General features: G+C 42.7%; 1 protein-coding gene across 3 annotated transcripts in view; it reads right to left on the bottom strand.

The window, feature by feature from the left end:
• The window catches only part of TANC1 (tetratricopeptide repeat, ankyrin repeat and coiled-coil containing 1), a 180,548-nt gene that overhangs the window by 23,174 nt on the left and 131,877 nt on the right, over positions 1–25,497 (bottom strand). For all 3 annotated transcript variants that reach the window (XM_066612033.1, XM_066612034.1, XM_066612035.1), the window contains 8 exons: positions 24,372–24,653; positions 21,666–21,817; positions 18,523–18,754; positions 16,137–16,303; positions 9,104–9,711; positions 7,579–7,687; positions 6,196–6,318; positions 2,466–2,702 (listed from right to left, as the gene is read on the bottom strand). In XM_066612033.1, the coding sequence (XP_066468130.1) occupies positions 2,466–2,702; positions 6,196–6,318; positions 7,579–7,687; positions 9,104–9,711; positions 16,137–16,303; positions 18,523–18,754; positions 21,666–21,817; positions 24,372–24,653 (1,910 nt within the window). The remainder of the gene's footprint in view (positions 1–2,465; positions 2,703–6,195; positions 6,319–7,578; positions 7,688–9,103; positions 9,712–16,136; positions 16,304–18,522; positions 18,755–21,665; positions 21,818–24,371; positions 24,654–25,497) is intronic.

The following is a 25,497-nucleotide window of genomic DNA, read 5'->3' as shown; positions in this document are numbered from 1 at the left end:
CTGCTCGGGGGGCGGGGTTGTGATCCAGTCTAAGTGCCAGAGGCCAATCCCAACCCGACCCAGGCCAGGCCTGCCCCACCCACCAACCCTCCCTCCCTCCCTGCCCTTCCCCAAAACGCAGGGTCCAGGTGGCATGGAGGTTGGATGTAGCCTCCGCAGGCCAGTGCACATCCTCACACCAGCCCAGCCAAGTCTCTCAGAAGCGCAAGCATGCCTTACGGAACATTTGCGGGTACAAATGTTCCGTACAATTTCCTTACGGAACACTCCCGGGTCAACACAAGGGACTTGTGCCAGCTGAAGAGTGCTTTTGGATTGAGCTTTTCGGTATTTTAGAACACTAAGGATGCAATCCTATGCACACTTTCTAGGGAGTAAGCCCAACTGAACACAATGAAACTTACTTCTGAGTAAGTATGCACTGAATTGTGTTGTATGTTAAGGAAACTTGAGTAAGCTCAATATTCTTAAACTCTCAGAAGACTTTTTTTTTTAAATAAAAAGCCTAAAAATGAATGAATGACTGTATCATGTTAGTACCAAAAAATCAAATAAAGATAAGAAACTGTTTTAGAAAAATAACTGTATTCAGACAAATTGAGAAGCAAGTCTGCTTCTTATTGTTTACTGAAAGGAAGTTACTTGAGATTCCAAGCTAGATGTTATACTAAACACACTGCTGAAGCTGAAAAGAAAAGTTGCACATTTAGCTCTCCCCTCCCCCATAACATCTACCCATGACCTGATGTCCTGTGTTGCCTTCTACACTCACCAGTCCATGATGCAGTAAAGGTCACACTGTCCAAATACCCTTCACATAAGGAGCTTTATTAATTCTTTCTATAATATGAACTCCATAATCCAATTCTTCCACTTTGACTACTGGCAATTTCCATGCCACAGGAGTGACACAAAGAAGTCTTCACATAAAGACTAACTCCCATGAGATAAAGGTAAAGTGAAGACTTAACCCCAGGTAAAGAAACACAAATGACAAATCCTATCTTTCAAGCCTATGCCAGCAAGCTGGGCAAGCATGTTGACAATACAGGAAGTTAAAAAGATCAGGAAGTAACAGTCACTTATTTTTTTCTTTCCTAGTAATTAGGAGTTTGAATACAGTGCTTAAACCAACAATAAAAAAGTGGGAGCTTACATTGATAATTCTACAACTATATGAAATCCTGGACCAAATGAAAGTAACATCAATCAATTGACTACTTGTTGGCAACCTCTCGGAAGACTATGGTATCGCGCTCTGAATGGTGGTTCTGGAACAGCATCTAGTGTGCCTGAAAAGGCCGATTCAGGAGTGACAATCCCTTCCACACTGGGAGCAAGTGTAGTCTGTCCCTGGTCTGTCTCCCTGGCTATGGGCCTTCCTTCTTTGCCTCTTTGCCTCAGTCTGTTAGTCAAGTGACTCTTCAAACTAGGAGAGGCCATGCTGCACAGCCTGCCTCCAAGTGGGACGCTCAGAAGCCAAGGTTTCCCATCTACTGAGGTCTAATCCTAAGGTCTTCAGATCCCTCTTGCAGATATCCTTGTATCGCAGCTGTGGTCTACCTGTAGGGTGCTTTCCCTGCACGAGTTCTCCATAGAGGAGATCCTTTGGGATCTGGCCATCGTCCATTCTCAATTGACTATGCAACACATATTGGAAAGGGAGAGAGTCTTAAAACATTTTCAGTAATTCTTCCTGACCATAGAGATAGTAACAATATTCAATGTGTAGCCTGCAAGTTGATCGCACAGTATATATTGTGCTACTGTTCCAGAAATCTCCTAAATGTATTTCTGTGTTGCAGCTCTCAAGACTTATAGAAATGTAAAACCTCTCGCACCTTGATCAGCACTTACCTTGGAATTCTATACATTTCCTTCTTCTACTTTATACAATAAGGCATATAGCTAGTTTTTTTTCATGCACTGCCCTCCCTTCCCCAAGGATAGTGCTGACCAAATAGAAGTGCTCACTCCTTATTTTCACTTTCAAGTCACTTGGAATGGATAAATTAAAGATGCTCTTGATTTTGACAAATTCATGTTTTAAAAAATAAGGCAAGAAGAGAGTGAGTCATTCACTGAGGTGGTTACAAGTTTTCCAGAGCAAACTTAAGGTTTTCCCACAAAATCAGAAGATTATGTTACCCACATTTAGTGCTTGTGAGCAGTGCTCTGGGAAATATTCTAAATGGATCCAGTGTATATTACAGAATCTTGTTTGTAAACTCATGGAATAGCTTGTCCTGCTTTAGTTGCTGACTCATACTTCAACAGCAAATCGTCTTGCAAGAAATTTAATTAGTAAAGAGTCAACATTAATAGTTGGAGCTTAAACACTATTATGATATTGTGTCACACTGCATTCTGAGACCATAATGAGAAAAAAGCTTTTTTTTTTAAAACTTGGGTTCAAGTCATCTCTCTTTACCCACAGCAAAGTGTCTGTCTGTTGTAGAGCTTACCTTTGCTCCTTTTTTGCAGAGCAGTTGAACTATGTGCATGTGACCTGCAGCTGCTGCACAGCAGAGTGGGGTCATCCCATTCTCAGATGCACCATCAATTGAAGCGCCAAATTCTAATAGAAGAAGGATCACTTCTTCATGGCCAAGGTGAGTTTGAACACACAATATTGGAGCATTGTTGAGAACTTCTGTCCTGTAATTTACATTTGCACCGCCCAAAATCAACAGACGACTCACCTAGTAGGATACATCAAAAAAAATCCACCATTTCATTAAGAGTCTGAAATAGGGTAGATTTGCATTCCCATTACATTTCTGAAAAAAATTTCACACGTTTAACATAAATGAATTTCAAAACAATTAATAGAACTGATACAGACCTCCTGAGTTCTTAACTTACAGCATCACAGTGGTGTCATGAAACACTGGGGCAGTCCAACAGTATGACTATTTGCTGCTTACCAGCACAATAATCAGGTGTGACATTTTAAAACCTGTATCACAGGATATGTATGGATGGTGGAAGGAAGCCACCTTTGCAGCATTCCTTAGAGCACTCCAACCATAACATAATCAAATAACCTTGTGGGACCCTAACATGTTTTATGGTCCAAACCACTAGGGCCACCGTGCTGGTATTCCATGCATTACCCCCCCGCAATGGCCATCACAAAAGTGCTGGAAAGCACTTTGTGATGGTGGAGCGGAGGCAGGTGCTGATGCAGAGGCCAGTGTGGGCAGACATTGGCTTCTCATGCTGGTGAGAGAGGTACCGGGTTCTGGGGCCAGTAAGTGCATTGTCAAGCAGTACAGAGATGCTCTGGAGCAGGGTGAGGGTAGAGAGGGGGTGTAATGGGACAGGGCTGGATCTGGAATATTTTGGTGCAAATATTTCAAAATCCAGAAAAATCTGAAATCCAGAACACTTTACCAGAAGTGTTCCAGATAAGGGGTACTCAACCTGTACCTATATAAATGAAACCTCTAGTAAAGATGGTCATGGACACCTGGTTGAAAAGCTGATACATATAACATTTTGAGTTATACACAGGTTCTGGGTTTTTATGACATTCAAAATCAAGCTTACATTCAAGGAATCAATTAACAGTGATCATTCAAATATAAAAAGTAAATAATCTTCCCCATGGAAGATAAAAAAGTAACCAAAGCAAGAAAAACAGCATTCTTTGGACTGCAGGCCAGTATATGTACAATGACACACTCATAAATAAATAAACAATGCATTCTTGTACAAACATTTGCAATGTGTTGACAACCTCTATATTCATTATGTCTAGTCTCTAGTCTCTCTATATTCATTATGAATAGTTTTGATAGTATGAACCAAGATATAACTGTGAAACACAATCCTATGTACATTTATTCAGACATCAGTCTCATTGTGTTCACTGTGGTTTACTCACAGGAAAAGGCGCATAGGATGGCAACCTAAGGTTATCTCCCACAGCATACAAAAGCTTTATGATTTTTGCATGTAATGTATTGTCTCCATGATAACCATACACATACACATGAATGTTGACATATAAAATTATGTACTGTACCAATTTTACATTTTGTGTGTCCTATTGATTTTAGTGACTAGTGGGAAAGAAGAAAGATGAAATTCACATGTACATTTTTGTGGGACATATTCAATTTCCAAAATGAAAAATACTATCTTATAGTAAACATTTTCCATGATGTTGTGTTGTAAACATACTCTATACAATTGGGTCAATATCACTTTGAACTGGTCACTTCTGCTGTGGGAATGAGATACACTACTATTCCAAACTTGACATTAAAATTATACAGTAGAACCTCTTTAAGTTGACCACCCAAGGGACTGGAGGAAACTGGTCAACATAGGGAGGTGGTCAACATACGGAGGGGGGGAAAGGCATTTAAATATTATCATGTTTAGCTCCCAGGACAATAAATGCAAGGCCAAGTTATTATTTAGATTTGATTTTTAAAAAGTTTTATTGCAGATATCAAAGAGAATTGATCCTCTTGTGATGCTTACTATTTATATCATCTATATCTACATCAAGAGACAGAGAATATGTCCCACAATCAGTGTTTAAAAAAAACCCTGAAAATTCATAAGCTTAAAAAAAATTGTAAGTTAAAAAAAAAAAAATACTTGGTTTCATAGCAGACAGGCAGACCAATGCTATCCCTTGCCAGCCCATAGCATGTAGCATGTTACATAGCCCCAACAGCTGAAAGAAAAAAAAAAAACTTTTTTACTTAGGCTGCCTGGCCTCCACTGGGTCTCCTCAGATTCACTAAATGCCAGAAGGTGTTTGATACGGTCCCTCACGAAAAGCTGTTGAGAAAACTTCACAGTCAGGGAATAAGAGGACAGGTTCTCTCATGGATTGGGAACTGGTTGAGGACCAAGAAACAGAGAGTGGGTGTCAATGGGCAACTGACAAAAAAAGTGGAGAGAGGTGGAAAGTGGAGTGTCTCAAGGATCTGTCCTGGGACTGGTGCTTTTCAACATCTTCATAAATGACCTGGAAACAGGGATAAGCAGGGAGGTGGACAAGTTTGTGGATGACACTAAACTTTTCTGAGCGGTGAAGACCAGAAGGGATTGTGAAGTGCTCCAGAAGGATCTATGCACAAGTAACCTCATGTCCCTCACAACTTGGTACATGTCCAGGTACAAATTGGCAGCCAGCGCAGGTCTGTCGGCTATGTGCAGTGTGCCCACCTATAAAAACCCTTTTGCACACGCGCTAACAGGCATAGGGGATGGATTGTCGCATGGCTTCTTGCTTTTCCAAGATGGGACAAACCAGACAAAACACAGGCCCACAGTATCGCGTTCAGTGGGCAACTTAAGGAGAGTAAATTAATACTCTGTGCATTGGTCTGTGCAATGGTCGAAGTGGTCAAAATACAACTTATGGAGGTGGTCAATACAGAGAGGTTGGTCTCCCATACTGTATATGCAGTCTGTCCATACTGTGAAAATTAGGTCAACTTAAGGAGGTGGTCATTATAGAGAAGTGGTCAACTTTGGAGGTTCTACTGTATTTAAAAAATGGCATGCTTTTCAAAAGCGGAGAAGGGACACAGGAGATTCAAACAATGAGCCCATTCCAGTTGAAATGAGTTCTCATTGGATTAAACTTCCTGTTTTAATGTTGTGGAATGGACATTTTATCCTTCGGGAGAAAGGCAATCTATACTTTTCCTAATGCCTACCAACAAGCAGCCCAGGTAACATGGAGTTGATTTCTGACTTTTGAAAGCCATGTACGTTTTTGGAAAAGCCTGTTGGCCAAAGCAACTGGGTACACTATTAAAATGTGTGATATTTTTAAAAAGACACTTTTGCCTGAGAAACCTAGTATATGTCTATGTTTTTTGGTAATAGATTCAATTATACTGTTTAATTCCATGCTTTGATCCTTTCATGCTCTGCCTACCCACTGTGGCACATACATACCAAGCTAACTCCTAGATAATACCAGGGTTATTTTCATAAGAAAATAATAGAAATCAGATTTCTAATGGCTGCACCAGCAAGATGGTGGCAGTTCAGAGGTTTTAACATGGCCTTTGTAGTCAGATAAACAAGCTAAAAAAAACAGGGTAGAACACAAGAGGAAAACCAAAACCAAAACCAGCCCATTGCACTGCAGAACTGCTTCCTTTTAAGTTTATAACTACCACCACTGAAAAAATAAGAATCATGTTCTTACTTTCTTACCTTCACATTAGGTGTGTAGAGGTTTCTCAAAGACGCAAGGGCTGCTGACAAACCATCAGTGCTATAGCCAATCCACAGGGCTTGAAGATGACTGGAAGAAATTCCAGTCTTTTTACTAAGCCCCTAAGAGATAAGAAACAGATAAGAAAAGCTGAAGGCATAACACTTCTTTAGAAAGAATAATCTTTATGCATACTTTTATGCAATTTTAAGAAATTACTTCAAAGAGAAAATTATCACAATTTTTCCAATACACGTCAACATTCTTACAACAGTTATCCCTTTTTTATCTTTCAAAATTATCCAGAACAAAGCTCTGAAGACACAATCCAATGTCAGAAATTATAGTCAGAAATCATTGCCTAACCACTATCCACAAAGCCATTGCCAAGTAATGTTATATGGGAGCTGCACTCTGGATTATCTGATATTCTGTGAGTCTGCTTTAAAACTTAAGGCACAGTTCAGGTTCAGTGCAGGCATCAGTATGTGGCAGAGCACATCTGGGTAATCCAAGAGCTCTTTGCAATCCTACTGGGTCCAGCTGCCAGTAGAACATGTGTTTTCTTGGTGGCAACTGCTGTAAAGCAGCAATAAAGGACACTCCAGCAGTGTGCAGAGAGCTGCACTCCAGGAAAACAGGCGGGAAGGCCAGAACTTTCTCGTGCCCATCCAAGGACCATGGCAGAAGATGTGGGGAGCCCTGCACAGCCCTCCGCAGTGCTCCCTGACGCTTGGAACCTGCAACAGAAGTGGGCGTAAAGCACTTCCATTTTGCAGGGACCTCCAGCAGCCTTGTTGCCCATGCTAGATACAGCAGCGGCTATTTCGGTGATGCAACATCATGGCACAGGCAGTTTGGTTAGGATTGGGCTGTTATGTAAATGCCTTGATTTTTGTATTTTCTAAGGTTCTTGAAGAAGAAATAGAGGATATAACTGTATAATGGTATAAAGGTTTAACAAGACTTTTTGAAGTAAATATAATCCTATATTACAGTGGTTCTCAAACTGGTGGGTCACGACCCACCAGTTCGTGTAACTCTTCCCCTTTCCCTTTAAGGGGCGGGGGAAGAGGAGGGAGGGTTGTAAAGTCAACATCACATTAATACATAATGTTTAGTACACAATGCTCAAAATGCATGATACAAATGTGGGGACAGTCACATAGTCTCCAGCCAAATCCTATCTCCCACCCCAACACTTTCCACCAACATGGGCCTGCACGTTAACATAGCAGTTATTTTGTTGGTATGGGACCCAGTAGCCCCATAGCAGCTGCTGCAGCTTACCCCAGGTCAAGAAGATAAAAGTCCGTTTAACAAGACTAAAGCCTTTGAGGCAAAAAAATAAAAATAAAATAAAAAGCAAGCTAAGATTTTACCTTAAAAATATGAGCTTTAAGAATGTGATGTCCAAGTTCCATTGTCTGCTGCCGGTTCAGCTTTCCTTCCTGTCGAGAAAACATGAATGCCAGGAGAGCATGCCCATTCCTAATTGCATAACAGAGACACAAGATGGGATATTTTAACAGTGTCGTCAAGTTAAAACATCAAAAATGTTTTACTTAAGAAAATATTTGCATGGTATTATTCTTGTATTAGTGGTCCTTTCTATGGAAAATAATGTGCTGGTCATATTCTATTTAAATCAAGTCAAATCAGGATAAATGTAAACAAGTGCTGGATGAGGTCTGCCAAGGTCACTGCATAGCATGTCTGGATTTCATTAATCAGAAGTGGGGGGCGAAGTTTGTGGTAAGCTTACAGGTTTTCAAAAGAACATGCTGTCAGTTCTGTATATCTGATATAGTTTTTACTGCAAAGAGCACTCCCATTGTTATATTAATGAAAGCTTGAGCCCGCTCAAACTTAAGAAAAATTATTTGTCACTTAAGATCACATAAGCATCATAATTAGGCCTGAGCTGAAAATTGACCTTTAGTCAAAGCTGGAGTATGAAAATGGGGTGGGAGGAGGAGCTGAAAGACACTGCAGGGATCAGAAATGTTTTGAAAGGTTTAGGTACAGTAGTGATAGTTCTTCAACAATTCTTTCTTTGGAAGGAATTTTTTCACCACCCTCTGGGGAGGGAGCAGCAGCAGAACTACAATCTGTGGCTATCAGTGGTTTCTTTCCCACAACGCCCCAGGCATGTTGCTAATCTGGAGTATTATGGAGAAGAAACAAGCCAACTGGCAGCTCTGAAGAGGTTATGGAACCCCAAATTGTCACTGCTGTGCAACCAATGGTAAGTCCCTGAAGCAACTGAACAGAAGTGTAAACACCAATAATTCCATTAGTGAACTACCCTGATTCTACTTAAAGGAATTACAAATGATTTGTGGTGCTGAACAGGCGATGCAAGTCCACTGTTGAGCAAACAAATCAGAAATTCAGAAGTATAATATCGTCTCTATGGGTTCCACATGCCACATTATCCCATCTCTGGTAGTGGCTATAATCTCTGTAACTCTGAGAAGGATTTCTGGTCAAATAAGGATGAGTAAGAATGCAAGGAATTTCTAGTGTTGGATAGTTAATTCAAATAGGAATACCTGTGGAATAAGAAAGAAGCTTCATAGCTGATGGATAAATAAATAACCCCATTCCTCCTCTGGGCACAAGGCTACCAATGCAGTGACTTAACAGCCAGTAACTATTGAAAGCACTAAGTGCTGTTCTTCAAGCATGTCATCCCATTTCTGATCTTATTCAGCTACTTATGCTTTAGCCTCCCCCACTCCCCCCACCCCACAAAAATCCAAGATCTAAAAGGGAATGGGTTGTTTAAAAAATCAGTTTTAGAAAGTGTATGTCTACTGTTGCATTCCTCATCACACAGTGCTGTACAAAACCTACAAGTAGATATTAACACCTACTATATATATTACTGCAGCTTCGGTTTACCTTGGTTCACACAGAAAGTCAGTATTTTCACCATCTGCTCTCCACACAAGCCACTCTCTGAAGGAAGGATGGCAGAACATTCGCGTTTTATCACGCCTTTTTATCAGAAAGCCTGAAAGGGTCTCCATCCTCTGCTGGAATTCTTCCCAGTCCTGTTCACCATGTATCTGGCCAGCATTAATCGCTTGGAAAATCTGGTCATCTGTCATTGGGTGAAGGGATGCTAAAGCCACGTTCAGCACTGGCAGGGCTCTTTCAAATGAAGAGTTTGTCATGAACTTCATGTTGCACTGAAGCAAATAAAGCTCTGACAGTGATACTGGAACAACCTTGTAGCTTGCACTTTTGATGACTAGATGACCCTTCTGAAAGAGATCCAGGGTCAATTTCAAGTAGAGGTAGGATCCCATGCTCCTCATGATCAGGTGGTTGCTCACTTTCCCAATTACAGCTGCATCAGCTTTTCCATTCAGAGATATATTGTTTATAATATCCTGGCTGGCACTGACCCTATGCTGAATATATGCATTCAAATCAGCCTGTATTTCTTTGTTCTCAGAGAAATCGTCTAGGGAGATTGTAAAGAAAGGATGCAAGCTGATTATTTCCTGCATTAAAAGAAAGAGAGAAAAGCAAATCTTTCAGTGCTTTACAAATTTCACAGGTACACAAATGGAATATAAGATTGCTAAATGTAGGGACGTCACAATAAATTTAAAAAATAATGAGACAGATTGTGCTATGGTGACCTAGACTTAAGCCCTAGTGCAGAAACAGATTTGCTATTTGACCTCATTCACACAACAGCAGATAAGGTGGTAAAACTCTTCCATTTTAGGCGAGAAAAAACCTCATAGCTGAATTCTTTCCCATTAAAAAAAATGACTTCCTGGTATGTACAGAAGTAGCATATCAGGAAAAAAGGCTAGCCCAGAACTCTTATCCTCATCATCTAGTTTTCCATGTGCATGAATTTATTTATTTTGTGCATAAAGGAGCATTCAGCCATGCAATCCCTCACTGGCAGTCTGAAGTGGCACACTTAACAGTAAAGTACTTTACAGAGTTAATTATTGAACCTGACCTCATGTTGTTCTTGTGCCTGAAAAGTGCTACCTCAACTAAAGGGGCAATGTCAGTCCCAGTTCAGACATGCATGCATAAATAAGGGGTGTGTGTGAGCCGGGTAGCAGGCGGGGAACAGGAACAGAGTCGCTTTGTTATACCTGATTGCAAACTTAACTGGAAAGTTTATACAGAAATCAGGGAGTATCAAATTATACTGATGCTTCCCTTCATAAACTCCACTTTTTTCCTGGAATGCATCTGACACAATCCCTTATTGTACCCTATATACTCTCCTGCAACCAAGTGTGTGTAACTGAAATAATCACATATTCTTTTGCCTGTTTACCCCTGCTGTCATTTTCCTCCCCTTTTTTGTCTCCCATGTGTTCATATCTAGATTGTTAGCCTTCTTGCGCAGGAACCTGTACTGTCATTCTTTGTGCATGAGTCATGGGTAGTGGTGCTATGTGAATGGGTAATGCTCTATAAATAACAATAACAGGATGATCTGCTCTTTCCTATTGCTCTTAAAAGTCTACCCTGATGGTGTAGCTAGTCTTCCTGCAGTTTCTCATTTGGCCAGAGCTGGGTACCAGCTCAAAGGCTAAACTACCACCTATCATGCCTCAGGTCCCACTCTCAAGAACTGCTGAGAGTTCAGACATCAGACTGTGTGAGAGGAAAGAGTGAAACAGCTGCTGATGGCAGCAGGAAATGCAAACATCAGTATAGTAAGAAAAGTAGTGTGTTTGGATTGTATGCTTTACACAAAATGCAGAGTAGCCCTATTTCAGGGCTTTGAAGCTGCCTCAGGTGGCTGCTTTCCACACTTGGTTCAGCTGCTACTATGTCTTGGATTTCAGTAAGCATATGTGCTAAAAACCAAAATATGGTGATCGGTAGGAAGTCATTCATTCATTCATTCATTCAATTTTTATCCTGCTTTTCTCCCAAAGGCACCAAAAGTAGCTTACAACAATATTAAAAATACAGACAATCAAAATCGAACTATAAAGCACAAATAAATATAATGTTAAAAACGTATATATATTAAAAATAAAAATACTAAAAACAGCTAGCAGAACACAGAGCACATAAAATACCATAATCAATAACCTAATAAAAACGCCAATAAAACCCACAGGTGCTAGGCACACCAGTAACAGATCTCCCTTGGTCCACAATGGTGCCCCCTGTGGGATGCCGCTGCCCCTGCGCACAAATCTGCCCCCCCCACTTACCTGGAGCACATGGAGCCTTGCGCAACTCCAGGATGCATAGGGGAAGCCTCCTGAAGCTTCCCTGATGTTTTAAACTGTGCTTCTGGCAAACCGGAAGCACCGTTTCCTACCATGTCAGCAGCTTCAGAGAGGCTTCTGTGTGGTCATAGAGGCGTGCAATGCTCCATGCCCGGGGCATTTGCCCCTTTCATTTAATGGCAGGTCCACCACTGCTAGGCACAAAAGGCTAAAATCAGAAGGTTTGCTGAAAAAGCAGTGTTTTCAAGTTCCACCAGAAGGTTTCTAAAAAATGAGCTGTTCTTAAACCAAAGTGTTAGTGCCACCACAGAGAAGCCCCCATTTCAAACTGCCATCCTTCTTACTTCTGTAAGTGATGGCATATCAGAAGTCCTTTCTGATGACCAGACAGGATGAGCTGGATTATATGGGAGAAAGCGGTCACCCAAATACACTGGTCCCCAAACCATAAAGGGCTTTAAAGATCAAAACTAGCACCTTGAATTGGGCCCAGAAGTGAATTAGCAGCCAGTGTAGCTGACGGAGCAGTGGTCCAACTGAGTTGAACCACTGACCTCCAGGAACCACCTGACTAGTGCCATTCTGTACTAATTGCAAGGGCAGCCCCAAATTGAGCATGTTACAATAGTCTAATCCCAATATCATCATGATATGAACCACAGTAGTCAAGTCCAAGCAATCCAGATAGGGCCACAACTGGACACACCAACCAAAGGTCCACTGGCCACAACTGACACCTGAGCATCCTGGAGCAGCTGTAAGTCTGAGGAGAACCCACAGGCATTTCCTGGGGCCTGCTTTTTCAAAGGGAGTCTGATCCCATTCAGAGCATGAAGATAATCCAGTACTCGCATCATGGGTTTCCAAACCAGGAGAAACATCTTGTCTGGATTTAATCTCAGCTTGTATGTTTTTAGGTTTTCATCGCCAGCAATAATCAAAAAATTTAACACATCTGGGTGAAAAGACCATGGTTGAATAAAATCCATGTTGTTAAAAAGTCCAACGTTTCGTTTCCAATTTTTTTCAGAACTTTGTCAGGGAAACAAGCTTAGGTAGGGCATGTTGCTAGAGAGAAATTCAGAAACAGCCATTAAAAACAGCACCCTCCAGGTGCTTTCTCTCTAGCAATGTGCCCTGCCTAGGCTCCTTTCTATGACAAAGTCCCTGACATGGATTTTACACTACCATACTCTTTTCACCTTAATATGTTAAATTGTTGGATAATCTCAGTTTGTTATCCAAATCCCAACTGCCCCTAGGTAGTACTCCAGGATTTGACAGCCACTCTGTTATCTGGTGGAAAGGAGAGACAGAGCCAAGTATCATCAGCATACTCCAGGCACTCCAAAACTCTGGATGACCTCCTCCAGTACTTTCATGCAGATACTGAACAACATGGGGGACAAACTGAACCCTGTGGCACTTCACATTCCAAGGGCCAGATTGTCTTAACAGGTTACCCCCCCAGCAGAAAGAACCACAAAACAGTGTTCCAACTCAGCCAAAAGGCCCAGAAGGACACCTTGGCTGATGGTATAGAGAGGTCCAGCAGGGACACATTCTCTCTGTCTAGTCCTTGGCATAGGTCATTCACTAAGGCAGGGCTGCCCAAGCCCCGAACTATGGGCCAGATCCAGGGTTTGGATGAACCCATCTGCCCTTGTGAGCAGACCTTACCGTTTTGCCCCTGCACAGCTCGTTATATGGGTAGTCCTGGGCATCAGGACCCCTTGGGGCAGTTGTGTCTGCCCAGATGTCTTGTCGCACAGCCTTCTGGGATGCTGGGCAATAGATGCGACTGCCCAGAGCATCCTGGTGCCCAGGTCTACCCCAGACAACAATCCGCTGTATTCCAGGTGCACAACAGTCACAAGTTTGGGCACTGCTGCACTAAGGTGACCAAAGCCACTCCGTCTCAAAGCCTGGCCTGAATCCAAATTGAAAAGGACCCAGATAATCTGCTTAATCCAAGGCCCTCTGGAGCCGAGATGAAACAACCTGCTTGATCACTTAGCCCAGAAACAGGAGGTACAAAACTGGATGGTTAATTATTCAACATAGCAGAATCAAGGGAGAGCTTCTTCAGGTGGGTGACATCATGTAATATGTGACATCAGAAGAACTAAAGGGACACTTGGCAAATCACCTACTTAGATGTGGGTGTCTAAAAAGTAAACAAACATTGCAGATGGGACAGTAAGAATAATGTGCGAGTCTTTGTGAGTGTCCCTGTTGCACATAATCAATGATAGGCATCCTCTTCCAAGTATGATTTGTAATTGCAACTGCCTTAAGTCAGTGGTTCCCAAACTTTGACTGGTAGCCCCTAAGACCTACTAGGCCATTGGCTGCAGCTCCTCAATTAGGGCTGCAATCCTATACATCATATACAGCAACAGGATTTTCGCGATGATTCCACTGCTCCCCTGGCTGGTTTCCACAGCTCCCCAGAGAGATATGGCTCACAGTTTTGGGACGCCCTGGTCTAAGCTACCTCAGCTTCACAACTGTATGATGTGAAGGATGTAGGATAGGATAGGATAGGATAGGATAGGATAGGATAGGATAGGGGATGTATGATGGTATCAAGCAGGCCCTAGGTCCAACACAGAAGAAAATTGCCCCTCTGAAGTCTGCCACAGGCGAGGTCATCCAGGATCGGGCGCAGCAGATGGAACGCTGGGTGCAGCACTACTCTGAGCTATATTCCAGAGAAAATGTAGTCACCGAAGAAGCGCTGAACAACATTGAATGCCTGCCTGTGCTGGAGGAGCTTGACAGTGAACCAACCCTACAAGAACTTCACGTGGCCCTGGACTCCCTTGCCTTTGGCAAGGCACCTGGAAAAGACAGCATCCCTGCTGAAGTCCTAAAGTGCTGCAAAGAGATCATCGTCACTGAGCTGCAAGAAATCCTCTGTCTCTGCTGGAGAGAAGGTGGAGTACCTCAAGACATGAGGGATGCAAACATCATCACGCTGTACAAGAACAAAGGCGACAGGGGTGACTGCAATAACTACCGTGGCATCTCACTCCTTAGTGTTGTAGGAAAGTTGTTTGCCCGAGTTGCACTAAAGAGGCTCCAGGTACTTGCAGAGAGCGTCTATCCAGAATCACAGTGCGGATTCCGAGCCAACAGATCCACCACTGATATGGTATTCTCCCTTAGACAACTGCAGGAGAAATGCAGGGAACAGCGACAGCCACTCTTTATAGCCTTCATAGATCTCACAAAGGCCTTCGACCTGGTCAGCAGGGATGGCCTCTTCAAGATTCTCCCCAAGATTGGATGTCCACCCAGGCTCCTCAGCATCATACGATCCTTCCACAAGGACATGAAGGGCACTGTTGTCTTCGATGGCTCCACATCAGACCCCTTTGACATCCGAAGCGGTGTGAAGTAGGGCTGTGTTCTTGCACCAACCTTGTTTGGGATTTTCTTCGCTGTCCTGCTGAAGCATGCCTTTGGAACCGCAACAGAAGGCATCTATCTCCGGACCAGATCAGACGGAAAGCTCTTCAACCTCTCCAGACTGAGAGCAAAGTCCAAAGTTCAGCTGAAATGTCTGCGTGACTTCCTTTTTGCTGACGATGCAGCTGTCACTACCCACTCTGCCAAAGATCTCCAGCAGCTCATGGATCGTTTTAGCAAGGCCTGCCAAGATTTTGGACTGACGATCAGCCTGAAGAAAACACAGGTCATTGTTCAGGATGTGGACTCACCTCCCTGCATTACAATCTCTGCGCATGAACTGGAGGTTGTCCATGACTTTGTGTACCTTGGCTCAACGATCTCTGACACTCTTTCTCTCGATACCGAACTAAACAAACACATCGGTAAAGCAGCTACCACATTTTCCAGACTCACAAAGAGAGTCTGGTCCAACAAGAAGCTGACGGAACATACCAAGATGCAGGTCTACAGAGCTTGCGTCCTGAGTACACTTCTGTACTGCAGCGAGTCATGGACTCTTCGCTCACAACAGGAGAGGAAACTGAACGCTTTCCACATGCGCTGCCTCCAACGCATTCTCGGCATCACCTGGCAGGACAAAGTTCCTAACAACACAGTCCTGGAACGTGCTGGAATCCCTAGCATGCATGCACTGCTGAAACAGAGACGCCTGCGTTGGCTCGGTCATGTCGTGAGAATGGATGATGGCCGGATTCCAAAGGATCTCCTCTATGGAGAACTCGTGCAAGGAAAGCGCCCTACAGGTAGACCACAGCTGCGATACAAGGACATCTGCAAGAGGGATCTGAAGGCCTTAGGAGTGGACCTCAACAAGTGGGAAACCCTGGCCTCTGAGCGGCCCGCTTGGAGGCAGGCTGTGCAGCATGGCCTTTCCCAGTTTGAAGAGACACTTGGCCAACAGTCTGAGGCTAAGAGGCAAAGAAGGAAGGCCCATAGCCAGGGAGACAGACCAGGGACAGACTGCACTTGCTCCCATTGTGGAAGGGATTGTCACTCCCGAATTGGCCTTTTCAGCCACACTAGACGATGTTCCAAAACCACCTTTCAGAGCGCGATACCATAGTCTCTCGAGACTGAAGGTTGCCAACAACAACAAGGTCTAAGCTACCTCAGCTTCACAACTATGCTTTCTGCCAAAAACCAATGCAAAGCATCATTTTCACTGCAAGGCTCTCTTTTGTTCAAAAAGGCATTACAGCACAATTATAGCAACACATTTAAAACATTACCTGAAAGTTGGTTCTTACAGTCACAATCAGTTTTAGCCATGATGGAAACTTAGAAATAATATTTGTGATGAATGAAGAAATTGTGTCCCCATAATCAGGTTTGTGGAATTCAGCCTCATTTAAGCCATCTATCAAAATTATGTATTCCTCTTCTGGAATTTTCTGTTCTAAAATGCAATATAATGAAAAAGCAGTTAAAATGCACTCCGTAGGAACTTTTTCCTAAGTTCATTTTTAAATCACTGAGGACAAGTGAGTAGAAAAAGTTGGATAGATACTTCTTTCTGCATATCTCTTCTGCCCTCCTACCCAAGCTCTAAGGTTAGTCCATGGTGACACTTGCTGCATCAATAAGTGGTGTTGAGAAATACTGTCCTATATGTTAGCCAGATAACTTATTATGGCATGGTGTGCACATTCACCTACTCAACTTTTTGTAAATCTGATAACCTAAATCAGCTACTGATTAAAATTTCTAATAGATTCAGGTATTTTGTATTTCAGAATTTTTACATTTGAGGCTGCAATCTTATCCACACTTACCTGGGAGTAAGCACCATTGACTATAATGGGATTAGCTTCTGGGTAGACATGCATAGGATTGAACTTTGTGGATGATTATTCGCTATAGTGATCATTTAAAAGTATCTTTTTTCGCTGATTAAAGAATACTTTAAAAATGACGGGCTTCTGAGATTAAAAAAAAAAAAGAAAAAGGACAATCTTCTCAGGTAGGTACAAATGTCCCTCTTGCCAAGCAGCCTATGTCACAAATGTGCCCATGGCAGAGGATGATTCAGATTTTCAACAATATACTTATACATTCCCAAATACACCCACTGAGGTTTATGAGAATGAAACTGGATGTTAGGCAGCAGACAGTCTTGTAGGTGACTTACAAGTAGAGGTGTTTGAAAAGAGGTGTTACAGGCAGTGCCTTGGCATTCGTGGAGGTTTCGCTGCCAGAACTTCCACAGATGCCAAAACCTGCAGATAATGAAATTCGTGGGTTAGGGCGCCCAGACCTCTCAATGTGTCAGTAGGTTATTCAGAGGTCTGGGGAGGCTGCACGCAACCTTCCTGGGCTTCAGAAAGGCCACTGGAGCTATTTAACAGGCACTTCCGGTTTTCGGCAAAAAACTTGCCGAAAATGCCTTTTAAACAGCTCTGGGGAGCTTTCTGAGGCTCACAGTGGCGTTGCCCAGCTTCTGCAGGCCCCAGAAAGGCTTCCAGACACAACCAGACAAAGACTCACTGGGTCCTCAGTCATGGGTTCAGGACCCATGGTGGATCAAATCCACAGATCCTGAACCCGTGGATAAAGAGGACTCAACTGTATTTATTTTATTCAGAAGTAAGCCCACTGTATTCAGTAAGACATAGGCCAGGGGTGCTCACACTTTTTTGGCTCGAGTGCTACTTTGAAACCCAACAAGGCCCGGAGATCTACCAGGGGGGAAGAAAGTGCCTGACAGACACCCCCTTTAATGTATGGAGCCCCTGCTGGAGTCTAGTCAGTTTCGTCAGTTTTGTTGCTGCATGCCTGAAGAGCAGCTAAAGTGTCAGTTTCAGTGTCAGTTTAGTGTCAGCTAAATATGTCAGTCTCGTCTAGTCACTAGACGAAACTGACATATTAACAGTTTGGAGAGACAGGGCTCCGCGATCTACTCATTTTGACTCGCGATCTACCGGTAGATCGCGAACCACCTATTGAGCACCCCTGACATAGGCTATAATTCTATCTTATCAAAAACAAATACCTCTACTTATAAGCACATTAGCAAATGTATAATATCGCTTAAATTATCTTCTGTGCATACATGCAACAGCTCATTACCTATTTAAGGCTACATATCCATTAATTTACTAAATTGACTCTTACTGTATGTTATTCAGTTTTCTCTTGTCTGAAATATTTTATTTTCTTTGTGGATTTTGACACATTACTTTAAATCAGAGGTGTCAAACATAAGGCCCAGGGGCCGGATGTGACCCTCGGAAGCTTTTTATCCAGCCCTCAGGCTCTCAGCTGCTGAGCAGTGCTGAGGTGTTACTGCTGAAAGGGCAGCCCCCATGAAATTGGGATCTCCCATATCTTGAAATATGATAAAGATTTGCATGTTTTCTCTTCTGTCATTTGAAGTTGATGAATTCCTAAGTGAGGAAAAGTGCTTATACTTTGTTATAACCTGTTTAATGACAATACTTCCTGCCTAACGACATCACTTCCGGTCCTCAGCAGGCATCATGAATGCCATTCGGCCCTCGGTATGAAACAAGTTTGACACCCCTGCTTTAAATCTATCAGAACACAGTTCTATTAACCTGTCATACCTTAGAGTAAGACTTATGGAATGAATAAAGAAACAGATTATTTTTGGTCTACCTTTTCTAAGGTTTGCAAGGGGCTCCAGGACTCCTCTTCTGAATGCTGCTGTGGGATCTTGAACACAGGACCTGAGACTCAGCATGCTTTGAAGATGAGGTTCCCTTATCAGAAGTTCTCGGTATGCAGTTAACTGATGTGACCGACAAAGCAGAGCTGCAATGCTATGCACAAATTCTGGGACTAAGCATGTATACGTGTTGTCAGCTTGGCAGTAGTGATAGGCAACCACCTTTAAAAAAAAAGCATACTTCAGAATGTATGGCAAAAGTTTCTAATTATAACGGTAAAAACAATGGGAAGCCATGCTGAATATGCCCTTTAAATGATATTTTACATTATTCTGCAGTACAAAACTCAGAACAACACTCACTCACACACTTCTGCAAAGAGTTCTCACCCCTTTCTCCAAAATAAACTTTCACCCTATCATTAAAATTAAGGCAGGTAAGATAATTTTGGTTATGGTTGGCAACTACCATATCCCTTCCTCTAGATCAGGGGTGCCCAAACCCCGGTCCTGGGCCACTTGCAGCCCTCGAGGACTCCCAATCTGGCCCTCTGAGAGTCCCCAGTCTCCAATGATCTCTGGCCCTCCAGAGACTTGCTGGAGCCCGCAATGGCCCAACACAACTGCTCTCAGTGTGATGGCCAACTGTTCAACCTCTCGTGAGCTGTGGGACGAGGGCTCCCTCCACTGCTTGCTGTTTCATATCTGTGATGCGGCAGTGGCAGCAAAGGAAAGGCCGGTCCTGCTTTGTGCAAGGCATTTTATAGGCCATGAGCTATTGCAAGACCTTCATTCATAAGTTCCATCTGTAATGTATTCATTTATGTAAATTTATTTAAATTTGAAGTGTAAATTAACTTTTTTTTCCTGGCCCCCAACACAGTGTCAGATAGATGATGTGGTCCTCTTGCCAAAAAGTTTGGACACCCCTGCTCTAGATTCTAGAGGACAGTGTTGAGAAACAGTGTTTCTCAAACTGTGGGTTGGGACCCACTAGGTGGGTTGTGAGCCAATTTCAGGTCAGTTCCTATTCATTTCATTATTGATGTTTGATGATACCATGGTATGTGACTGTATTTGGGGAAATTTACAGATCTGTACTTAAAACAGGCTACTATGTATATGCTTTTAACAATGATAGTAGATGGGACTTACTCCTGGTAGGATTGCAGCCTAGGGTTGTTAAAAATTTTCCTGCTTGATGATGTCATTTCTGGTCATGACATCACTTCCGGTGGGTCCTCAATGATTCTAAAAAGTGGGTCCTGCTGTTGAAAGTTTGGCAACCACCGCTCGAGAAAAAGAACTCTTCCTTGCTTTAGAGCAGTCATTCTCAACCTCTTTTAGCTATGACCCCTTAGGAGCTCTTCTCAGGTCTGAGGCTCCCCCTTCCCATCAAACAAGGATATAACATGAACAGATAAACATACAATCTCTTTCACACATTTTTCAGTCTGTGGCCCCCTTCAAATGTGCCAGACTCCCTGGGAGACCATATGGTCCCCATGGAGAATGGCTGCTACAGAGCAGGGGCCTCCAAACCCCGGCCTGAGAACCAGATCCAGTGTTCAGGATAAGGCAAACTCTTAAAAGCTATTCCGCACTGCAGCCTCCTTTCTTCTCACCCAATCTTCCCACACCTCGCTTTGGGCAGCCACTTCCCCCAGGAAATCGATGCAGAACCTTCTGGGGCAATAGGCAGCAGAAGTTTATCCTGGAACACAGCAGTCTTTGGTTTGGAAACAGCTGCTCTAGAGGAAACTAAATAGTAGATGCGACCCTTTGTTCTTTTAATCCAAAAGCAAAATATACAGTTGCCAGTACTATATTTTCTCCAGGATTCATATCATGTTTGTAAACCATAACTAAACCACAGGTTCCAGATTTAGATGATACATGGAGCTGTGACTTAACTAACCAGGACACAGCTCTGTGCCAAAAAGAGGACAAAATGGAAGGGAAGAAAGAAGTGCATGGACTTTAAATTATTTAGCTTGCATTCATGATCCAGCTGGGCCATCAAGTTTCATGCAGCTTAATCTTGAATGAAGATGCACAGGACTGCAATCTAAGTCATCTGGAATTGATTAAAAACCCAATCCTATCCAACTTCCAACACTTATGCAGCCATGCCAATGGAGCATGGGCTGCATCCTGAAGTGGGGAGACAGTCATGGAGGCCTCATCAAAGTAAGAGAACATTTGTTCCCTTACCTCAGGACTCACCATAGCTGCTGGAAAGTTGGAAAGGATTGGGCCTACAGCAAAATAAGAATATACCAAGTTACAAATATATCAACTGCTTTGATGACAACAGTATTAGGACAGTTCTTACATAAAGACGAAAGGGATTTTGGCAGGGATTCTCCTCTTTAACGTAAAATTTCAATATCAGATCAAATCCTCTCCTATTTATAACACTTTGCAAGGCTTTACTCCTTTCACAATCCTTCCAGCAAAAATAAATGCATTAGAATGTCCCTAGTGCAATTTGTTGATAATTCCAGTTTATATAACTGGTAGATACATCAGTGATGAAAACACAGTAAGCTGCCTAGATCAAATGTTTTATCCTCCCCTCCTTCCAGTTACACGAACCACAGAAAGATACATTACACAAACTAGCTGGTGGAAACAGTTGTTTTCTTTGGAATTAGGGATCACCATCTGCCAGAGTCAAATGCAAGAAAGAAAATACCCACAATTCTTAAGCAAGATAGTGTGAACTTATGCAGCCAGAAAAGGGGAAGAAAAAGCGGCAAAAGGACAGGAAGAAAAGAGACTACCCAATAGCCTGCTCATCAAGGTTACACAAGGACTCCTAACAGCTTGCACATGGGAGATCACTGCAGTTACAGCTTTAGCAAAAGCTTTATCAAAATCTGGAAAAAAAAATACAGCAACACGTGATCCTAGCCACATATGCAGGATTTCCAAGCATCCTGAATTCTTATAAGAGCTTTGTCAAAGCGAGGAATTGCAATTATGGCCAATCAACATAACCAATACTGAGCTAAATGGACCAGTGGTTTCAGCTAGTAGGAGGCAACTTCTTTAAGTATCTAAGACACAAGAAGTTTTGGGGGGGGGGTGTGCACCATGTTGAAGGAACAATTAAATATTCAGATGTTACCTTTGCTGCAAGACGTCTAACTGAATCACCCACTTGGTTTTGACGTTCCTGAGCAGGAGGGCATTTCAGAGTTTTGACTGTAGAGACATCAGCTGACCCAACAACGGAAGAAGGTAACTGACTGAGAGGAATCTCTTGACAGGGGTCACTGACTGTGGGGGGAAAAAACCAAACAGACACCAGAGCTATAACTAGTGATAATCACTTTGTGGCATAAACTATATATCTGTAATGCTTGAGATGTTTAGTCTTCTGGCGAAAGCTAAACATTGTTTGAACTTCTCAGTCAGCCTTCATGTGTTACCAGTTATAACTTCATTCCTCTTGCTGCACATAACCATCACTGTGCTTTGAAGATCTGCTATACTAATTCAGCGATGCCGTAACAGCAAATATCCAAATCAAGAACAGAAGAAAAACATTTGAATTCTTTTATAATAATAGACACACACCCCAAAGGTGATCTTTACTTTAGGGTCCTATGCTAAGAAAATGCTAGTTCAACAAATCCATCTGTACTGAACAAGCAAGAATCTTTAAAGGATTTAGCTTGCTGGAATCTCACACATCCTTCTCTCCTCACCCCCTATGAAACAATTCTTTCAAAACAGTATAACTACAAAAACTTTTATCATCATATTTATATTACAACAACCTACCAGGTATTCATACAAACTATCACTTTAGAAATACTAACATTTTGAAAACAGGTCATTCACTTCACTTGTGAGTTCCACTAGTCCTGCATAATAAAGAGGGGTTGTAATGGAAAGCAAAAGCCCCAGGGCAATACGTAATAAAGTTTTGTGTCTGGCATGAGAAAGAAGAGTCATACTCTCCTGCTCAGCATGAAAATCACTGCAAACTGCTGAACACTGACACCTGGTGAAAGGAAGCAAAAAATAAGGTCCATGGTGGAACTACCAAGGAATAAGCATTCAGTTACTGCTTCTTAAGTGCTGCTGTACTAACTACTATAAGTACAGGCAGACTTCATTATCTGCAGGGTTTCCATTCCTGGAACCGAACCAGCGGATGATGAAATCCACGGGTACCAAACCTGCGGATAATGCAGGTCTACTTGTATTGCTTTTAACTCAAGGAAAAAAAGGTTGACCTTATTTTGTTATTTCAGCCCCACAGAATCTCACAACCACTATAACTTATATATTGATCTGTCAATCCTTCTTCAGTCGGTCAATCTCTTGGCTGTTGTTACAGCAGAAGTTCTGCTGCTTCAGCCAACAGTACCTGCCTCTAACACAACATTCTCTGGAAGAACAAAAGACCACCTGCTATACCAGCCCTCAATTCATCCTGAAAATCTTAGTTGCCGCCCAGAGGTCTGCCCAGAAGTTCTCTTCCTCCATTAGGGATCACTGGAAAATGTTCTCCAGTTCAATTCACCCAAACATGACCATACAGAATGGGTACTTGCACTGCAAACACAAAATTCTTTCACTCATACTTTTTTCCTCAGGCTACTCTAATGTCCTTTGAGTTGTTCTTCAAGGCAACCTTAGCTTCTTGACCTACAGCTTTATGGACTTTAAAACTTTATCCAGGATATTTATTAATGTGTTTATTCCTTCATATGGTGAAAAAGGTACACCCTAAACTCTTAGGCCTAGTGAAAGGGTTGGAAAAGAATTCCAAAGATAATCATAACTGGTTAGCACAGCAGCCTGATTAACAAACATGTAAGCACAAGGTATAAAGGGAAGTAGACAATGGGCATTTTGTAGCCAGTAAAGTGTTTCTCAACCAGTGGTACTCATACCACCAGTGGTACTTGAGGTGGCGTCCGGTGGCATGTGCAGGACCCCCAGACCATGCCCTCTGGAAGTGAGACTACCAATGCAACATGACAAGCAGCAGCATGACAAGCAGGGGGTTCAGCTTGGTGGGTGCTTCAGCATACAATTTTTGTGCACTTGAAAAAGTCCTCCAGTTCACCCTGAACCTCTTTCCGGTGTTTGTTATGTTATGTCTGGCCACCCAATTGGTGCCCCATGAAAGAGGTACACTGCCAGACAAGCATTGAGAAATGCTGCTGTACAGTAATCTAACTTTGTCATATATAAACTTTGTGTGGGTCTAAAAAGGGGTGCCCAAACCCTGGCTCTGGGGCCACTTGCAGCCCTCGGGGGTTCCCAATCCGGCCTGCAGGGAGCCCCCAATCTCCAATGAGCTTCCGGCCGTCCAGAGACTTGCTGGAGCCCATGCTGGCCCGACACAGCTGTTCTCAGTGAGAGAGTGACTGTTCGACAGCTTGCGTGAGCTGCGGGATAAGGGCTCCCTCCACTGCTTCCTGTTTTACATCTGTGATGCAGCAGTGGCAGCAAAGGAAAGGCTGGCCTTGCTTTGTGCAAGGCCTTTTATAGGCCTTGAGCTACTGCAAGACCTTCAGTCATTCATATAAGTTCCATCTCTAATAAATTCATTTATGTAAATTTATTCAAATTTTAAATGTAAATTAATTCTTTTTTTTCCTGGTCCCCGACACAGTGTCAGAGAGATGATGTGGCCCTCCTGCCAAAATGTTTGGACACCCCTGGTCTAGAAGATGGTGTGTGAGAAAACAAGGCTTGTTTATACAGTACTAAAAAAGAACACAAATGGAGTGGGGGGAGGAGAGCAGGGAAAAGAAATGCTGTCAGTTAAATTGACTCTTGTAGGAAATTAAAGTAGCGTTTTGACACATACTTTTAGGAGAAGAATTAGGGCTGGTGGAGGCGATTTGCCTCATGCGACTTCCATGGCAGCTAAGTGCCACAAGCTTGGAAATAACAGCAGTCTTCCCAAATCCCACACTTCCAATGACAACAGCTCCCCTGGTTTCTGCCAGCTCTGTATTCTTCAACTTTTCCTCTATTACTTGAAAGAGCCAATCTCTTCCGACAAACACAGAGTCCGTTGTTATGCTTGGCACTTCGAACAACAGTGGCTTTAGCAAAATGTCTTGAGGCTTATAGGGGACAAAACGTGCTGAGAAGAGGGAAAGGAGAGAATTTGTTAGAAGACAGTATTTTAAGCAGTGAAAAATCAATTTAAGGCAAAAAACACACATTTTAGAAAACACTAATGATCTATTCTGAACACTTGTCAACACAGCTTGGAACCAAAATTATGTCAGAGCAGAAAATGCATAGTTAAATCTCATAAGGTACTTTCTAAACTTTAAATGGTTTCCATACAGGGTTTATCAAAACAAAACTATCTGTGTGAATATCAATTTTTAGGGCCTGATCATTTAAAGTCAACAACCTCTGTTGGTAGGCTCAGGTTTAAAGCATTCGATTCTGGAGGAGGAGGAATTCCTGTGAGAACATTGGTTCTAAAAGATAGAGGGGTAACCTAGAAAATAAATGTTGCCTTCTACCTTAAATTATACCTGTTCTGAATATGATCAAACTTGGGTTTTTTCCCCTCTTAGTTCAAATTGGATAAAAACATGGAGCTCACTAAAACCAGAAGTGGGTAAAAATCTGATCTGCTGCATTTCTGAGATGTGGGGGTCCCCTGCAGAGGGGTCCACAGTCTCCCCACATCCTCCGGAGGGCAAGAATGACTGTCAGTACATGTTTAAAAAGCCCTTTCCCCCCAGCGCCACCACCTGCCTGATGTGGTGTGCTGGCATCACTGTCAACGTCACTCAGCCCCTTAAGGGGGCAACAACCTGGCTTCCCTTGCTGGGGCATTGCTTTGCCCCAGTTTGGAAAGCTGTGCCCTATGGATAAATTTGTGTAGCAGTAGGAAAGGTGGGACCCACCTTAGGTCAAATCAGAAAGTAAATATAAAATGGCACAAAAAGAAACATCTTCATGTGTTC

Source organism: Tiliqua scincoides, chromosome 1, assembly GCF_035046505.1.
Source record: "Tiliqua scincoides isolate rTilSci1 chromosome 1, rTilSci1.hap2, whole genome shotgun sequence".
NCBI classification, from domain to species: Eukaryota; Metazoa; Chordata; class Lepidosauria; order Squamata; family Scincidae; genus Tiliqua; species Tiliqua scincoides.
The sequence above is the reverse complement of the archived record's forward strand: the minus strand, read 5'-3'. Positions and strand labels throughout refer to the sequence as shown.